At 48.7% G+C, this 6,000-nt stretch overlaps 1 protein-coding gene across 1 annotated transcript in view; it reads left to right on the top strand.

Annotated features, from left to right (window-relative positions):
* Nucleotides 1-227: 227 nt before the first annotated feature.
* The window catches only part of LOC124712106 (tubulin alpha chain-like), a 46,789-nt gene continuing 41,016 nt past the window's right edge, over nt 228-6,000 (top strand). Inside the window, exon 1 of the mRNA XM_047242403.1 lies at nt 228-456. Within this exon, the coding sequence (XP_047098359.1) occupies nt 228-456 (229 nt within the window). The remainder of the gene's footprint in view (nt 457-6,000) is intronic.

Genomic DNA, 6,000 nt, shown 5'->3' with positions numbered 1-6,000 from the left:
TGTACATACACAGCAAGTAGCTGTGCAGTGCCTGGCGGAAGTTTCTTCGCACCAACATTCAAGTTCTTTTTGCGATTCTTCAGTTTATCCCGGTGTATTTGTTGATTTAACAGTCCACGGGTATACTGACAGTCCATAGTTGCACACTGTGTATCGTCGGTACACCCGTGTACTGTTCGATCGAGATCTTTTTCGTCGTGTTTCGATTCGCGCATACACATACGCGCATGTTTCAGAGGGAGTGCGTGTCGCTGCACATCGGGCAGGCGGGCGTGCAGATCGGCAGCGCCTGCTGGGAGCTGTACTGCCTGGAGCACGGCATACAGCCCAACGGCCGCATTCCCTCGGACAAGGTGGCCGTCGACACCGAGTGCTACACCACCTTCTTCTCACAGACCGAGGCGGGCAAGATCGTGCCCCGCACCGTCATGGTCGACCTCGAGCCCACCACCATCGGTCAGTACCTTATGCCTTTGTTATTGTCCTCAACTAGCCTCCCGCTTGTAGCTCTCGTATCTCTCCAAAAACTCGCCAGGTGAATTTCCTCTGAAGTGATTTTAGAAGTACACTACAGGCCATTAAAATTGCTGCACCAAGAAGAAATGCAGATGATAAACGGGTATTCATTGGACAAATATATTATACTATAACTGACATGTGATTACATTTTCACGCAATTTGGGTGCATAGATCCTGAGAAATCAGTACCCAGAACAACCACCTCTGGCCGTAATAACGGCCTTGATACGCCGGGGCATTGAGTCAAACAGATCTTGGATGGCGTGTACAGGTACAGCTGCCCATGCAGATTCAACACGATACCACAGTTCATCAAGAGTAGTGACTGGCGTATTGTGACGAGCCAGTTGCCCGGCCACCATTGACCAGACGTTTTCAGTCGGTGAGAGGTCTGGAGAATGTGCTGGCCAGGGCAGCAGTCTAACATATTCTGTATCCAGAAATGCCCGTAGAGGACCTGCAACATGCGGTCGTGCATTATCCTACTGAAATGTAGAGTTTCGCAGGGATCGAATGAAGGGTAGAGCCACGGGTCATAACACATCTGAAATGTAACGTCCACTGTTCAAAGTGCCGTCAATGCGAACAAGAGGTGACCGAGACGTGTAATCAATGGCGCGCCATACCATCACGCCGGGTGATACGCCAGTATGGCGATGAGGAATACACGCTTCCAATGTGCGTTCACCGCGATGTCGCCAAACACGGATGCGACCATCATGATGCTGTAAACAGAACCTGGATTCATCCGAAAAAATGACGTTTTGCCATTCGTGCACCCAGGTCTGTCGTTGAGTACACCATCGTAGGCGCTCCTGTCTGTGATGCGGCGTCAAGGGTAATCACAGCCATGGTCTCCGAGCTGATAGTCCATGCTGGTGCAAACGTCGTCGAACTGTTGGTGCAGATGGTTGTTGTCTTGCAAACGTCCCCATCTGTTGACTCAGGGATCGAGACGTGGTTGCCCGATCCGTTACAGCCATGCGGATAAGATGCCTGTCATCTCGACTGCTAGTGATACGAGGCCGTTGGGATCCAGCACGGCGTTCCGTATTACCGCCCTGAACCCACCAATTCCGTATTCTGATAACAGTCATTGGATCTCGACCAACGCGAGCAGCAAAGTCGCGATACGATAAACCGCAATCGCGATAGGCTACAATCCGACCTTTATCAAAGTCGGAAACGTGATGGTACGCATTTCTCCTCCTTACACGAGGCATCACAACAAAGTGTCACCAGGCAACGCCGGTCAACTGCTGTTTGTGTATGAGAAATCGGTTGGAAACTTTCGTGTGTGTGTGTTTGAGGTTTAAGGGCGCTAAACAGCGTGGTCATCAGCGCCTATGGAAACTTTCCTCATGTCAGCTCGTTGTAGGTGTCGCCACCGGCGCCAACCTTGTGTGAAAGCTCTGAAAAGCTAATCATTTGCATATCACAGCATCTTCTTCCTGTCGGTTAAATTTCGCGTCTGTAGCACGTCATCTTCGTGGTGTAGCAATTTTAATGGCCAGTAGTGTAATAATGTATTAGACAAATTATAAACTAAAACATTTCATAAATCCATAGTAATTGTTATTTTCACAACAAACTTGATTATATATCTTTAGTTTCTCCTTCTGGTGCAAGAATAAATAAATTCTTGGTTGAACTAACTCTTTGAGAGAACTGTGGTGTACTCAGTACAGCTCTACAGCACATGGCAGGTACCAACAGCAAGTTCATTTTTGTGTTGCACTGAAGTGACAAACAGTCGTGGGATAGCGATATACAAATATACAGACGGCGTTAGTACCACGTCCACAAGGTATAAAAGGACAATGCATTGGCTAAGCTGTCATTTGTACTCAGGTGAGTCATGTTTAGAGGTGTCTGGGGCTGTAATTACGGCCGCACGACGCGAATTAACAGAAGCTGAACGGGAAATGGTAGTTGGATCTAGAAGCATGGGACATTCCATTTCTAAATCGTTAGAGAATTCAATATTCCGCGATCCACAGCGTCAAGACTGTGCCGAGAATACGACGGCCTTCACTTAACGACCGAGAGCAGCGGAATTTGCGTAGAGTTGTCAGTGCTGACAGACAAGCAATTATGCGTGAAATAGCCGCAGAAATCTGTCGGACGTACGATGAACGTTTGTGTTAGGATAGTACGGCGAAATTTGGCTTTAATGGACTATAGCAAATGTTTCAAATGTGTGTGAAATCTTATGGTACTTAACTGCTGAAGTCATCAGTCCCTAAGCTTACACACTACTTAACCTAAATTATCCTAAGGACAAAGATACACACACCCATGCCCGAGGGAGGACTCGAACCTCCGCCGGGACCAGCCGTACAGTCCATGACTCCAGCACCCCAGACCGCGCGGCTAATCCCGCGCGGCTGCACTATAGCAACAGACGACCGACGTGAGTGCCTTTGCTAACAGCACGACATCGCCTGCAGCGTCTCTGCTGCGCTCGTGGCTATATCGGTTGGACCCTAGACGACTGAAAAACCGTGGAATGGTCAGATGAGTCCCAATTTTAGTTAGTAAGGGCTGATGGTATGGTTCGAGTGGCGCGGATACCGAGAAGCCATCCGTCCAACCGAGCGAGGTGGCGCGGTGATTAGTCGCTGGACTCGCATTCGGGAGGACGACGGTTCAATCCCGCTTCCGGCCATCCTGATTTAGGTTTTCCGTGATTTCCCTAAATCGCTCCAGGCAAATGCCGGGATGGTTCCTTTGAAAGGGCGCGGCCGACTTCCATCCCTAATCCGATGAGACCGATGACCTCGCTGTCTGGTCTCCTTCCCCAAACCAACCCAACCCATCCGTATGTACAAGCCGGTACTGTGTCCATAACGGTGTGGACTGTGTTTACATGGAATGGACTGGGTCCTCTGGTCCAACTGAACTGACCATTGACTGAAAATGGTTATGGTCGTTTGCTTGGAGACCGTTTGCAGCCATTCACGGGCTTCATGTTTCCAAACAACGATGTAGTTTTTATCGATGGCAGTGCACCATGTCACAGGGCCACGTTTATTCACTAATGGTTTAGTTTCAAGAACGTTCTGGACAATTCGAACTAATGGTTCGCCCACATAGATTGTCGGACATGGACCCCATCGAACGTTTGTGGGACGCAATCGACAGGTCAGTTCGTGCTCAAAATCCTGCACTGGAAACACGTTAGCAATTATGGGCGGCTATAGAGGCATCATGGCTCAATATTCTTTCGCTGGACTTCTAACGACCTGTTGAGCCCACACCACGTCGAGCTGCTGAACTACGCCGGGCAAAAGGAGGTCCGACAGGATTTGACTAATTTTAAAAAAGATAGTACACCAGATTTTACGTTCCAATCTCTGTTTTTTAACATTTTAGATGTGCATCACGGTTTTACCGTCGTTTACACTGATGGCTCCAAACAAGAGAATTTCCTTGGCTGTTCTGTAGTGTTCCCTGATCATGTTACCCGGATTCGCCTCCATGATGAATATACCGTTTTCGCAGCGGAGCTCCACGCGATCCTGAAGGCACTGGAGCAGATGAATCGTGTTCGGGGCAATCGATTTCTCCTCTACTCCAATTCTCTTAGTGCCTTACAATCATCGCAGAATCTGTACCCAACTGAGGCGACGCTCCAGCTGATATATGACCAACTGTACTGGCTCCAACGGTGGGGTAAGGAGGTGTCCTTCTGCGGGGTGCCTGGTCATGTAGGAATATGGGGAAATGGACAGGCCGATCGGGCTGCCAAGGCGGTCTGCAGAGGGCAGGATGTGGTCCAGTGTCCTATTCCCTTACAGTGTGTCATTTCTGCACTCCACAAGAAGTGCATGGAGTTGTGGGAGGAAGAATGGCTGGCGGGGACGGCCAATAAATTGCGGTTGGTGAAGTCAACAACTGGGCCGTGGCGTTCCTCCTGCTGGTTGCTTAGGCGGGAGGAAGTGACCCTCACGCGTCTTCGGACTGGGCACTGTCCTCTCACACATAGCTTTCTATTACGGCGGGAGGATCCCCCGTTTTGTGATGCTTGTGGTGTGCACATCTCTGTCCGGCACATTTTAACAGACTGCATTTTATACCGTGATGCAAGGGCAGAAGCACAAGTTGATTGAGATCTGCCCTGTGTTTTAGCTAATGATGAGACGTGTGTGTCTAGGGTTTTTAAGTTTTGTGATGTGTCTGGACTCTGGCCTAAACTTTTAGGCTGGAGGTTTTAGTGTATTGCAAAGTGGCTGACACCTCCCTTTTTTCCTTGCTGTCAGCCAGCCACTTCCATCTGCTATATTGTTTTAGCTCCCTCTACCACTTTCTTCTTGTGTTGTCCATGTTTTACTGCTGACGGCATGCTTCGTCCCACGTTTCGGTGTATTTCCAACCTTGTTACCTGTGTTTTACGTTCTGTTTTAACTTATTGTTCTGAGTATTTTCTTGACACCCGTCTCAATCTGTTACTGAGCGGGCGCTGAAGACCTTGCCGTCGTGCGCCCATACAACCCTCTCCATCATCCTTCAGGATAACAGGGGGTATCCCATGACTTTTGTCACCTCAATGTAAGTACGGAATAGGATATCTTATTTCTGCATAGTTGCATATGACCCACCATGACATCTCCAAATTGAAGATAGCCGACCATTGTGGAGTGACGAGGAGACACAGGTGAATGACAGGGCACAGTTGTCGCCCAGTGACGTCAGCATTGCGCTCTTGTGGGATTGATTATAAAGGCGTTCTGCCCTGCCGGATTCCCGCAGGAACGTCGGACCGTTGTTGCAGCCTGCTACTGCCACCTCACTCGTCGCCTTGGAGCTGCCCACTACTCAAAGAGCCACAGCACTCAAGACTGCGTGTGTGTGTCCGCGGGAGTGAAGAAGGAGACGTTGGCTGTTATTCCTTTAATATCAGGTCTACACCTCAGATTTGTCACCATGTGGCTTGTAGATGTCTGGGCGCTCGAGGGAACTCACGATGGTACGTGCTTCACGACCGACTAGAGCTGCATTCACATCTTAACACTATAACTAACAAACAACAGTTTCAGACAGTGGTCTTTTATTTGCATCAAAAATAATAATAACGCTGGTGAAGCGTACGCAACTGTCTCGGTGTTTCGGTGTTGCCACTTCGATGCTAGGCGAAAAAAATACAGCTCCCTCTCGAAAACTAGACAAGAGTGCGAAGACTGCCCGTACAAATACTGCTCTACTGCAGCCCAAGTGACCCCCTTCAGCTGAAGCTGCTGTTTTTATTCTGTTGGCTTGTGACGTCATTCCCATGGCGACGGACAAGTCCTACGTCAGAATTGCTATATGTCCTATCAACTGAATTTAAGCTTGGTGTAATTTTAAGCTATGATGAACATTCAATGCATTTAATGACATCGCGAGTCACTCACAATTTTCGGATTCAGATTGCATGCAGATTGTGTGTATAATAAATTGAGTGAAACAGTCTGAAAGGGGATGGAAGAGCTGAAAACAAAC

The sequence above is a fragment of the Schistocerca piceifrons genome, chromosome 8 (genome assembly GCF_021461385.2).
Source record: "Schistocerca piceifrons isolate TAMUIC-IGC-003096 chromosome 8, iqSchPice1.1, whole genome shotgun sequence".
Classification (NCBI taxonomy): Eukaryota; Metazoa; Arthropoda; class Insecta; order Orthoptera; family Acrididae; genus Schistocerca; species Schistocerca piceifrons.
Note: the sequence above shows the minus strand (reverse complement) of the source record. Positions and strands in the feature narration are given on the sequence as shown.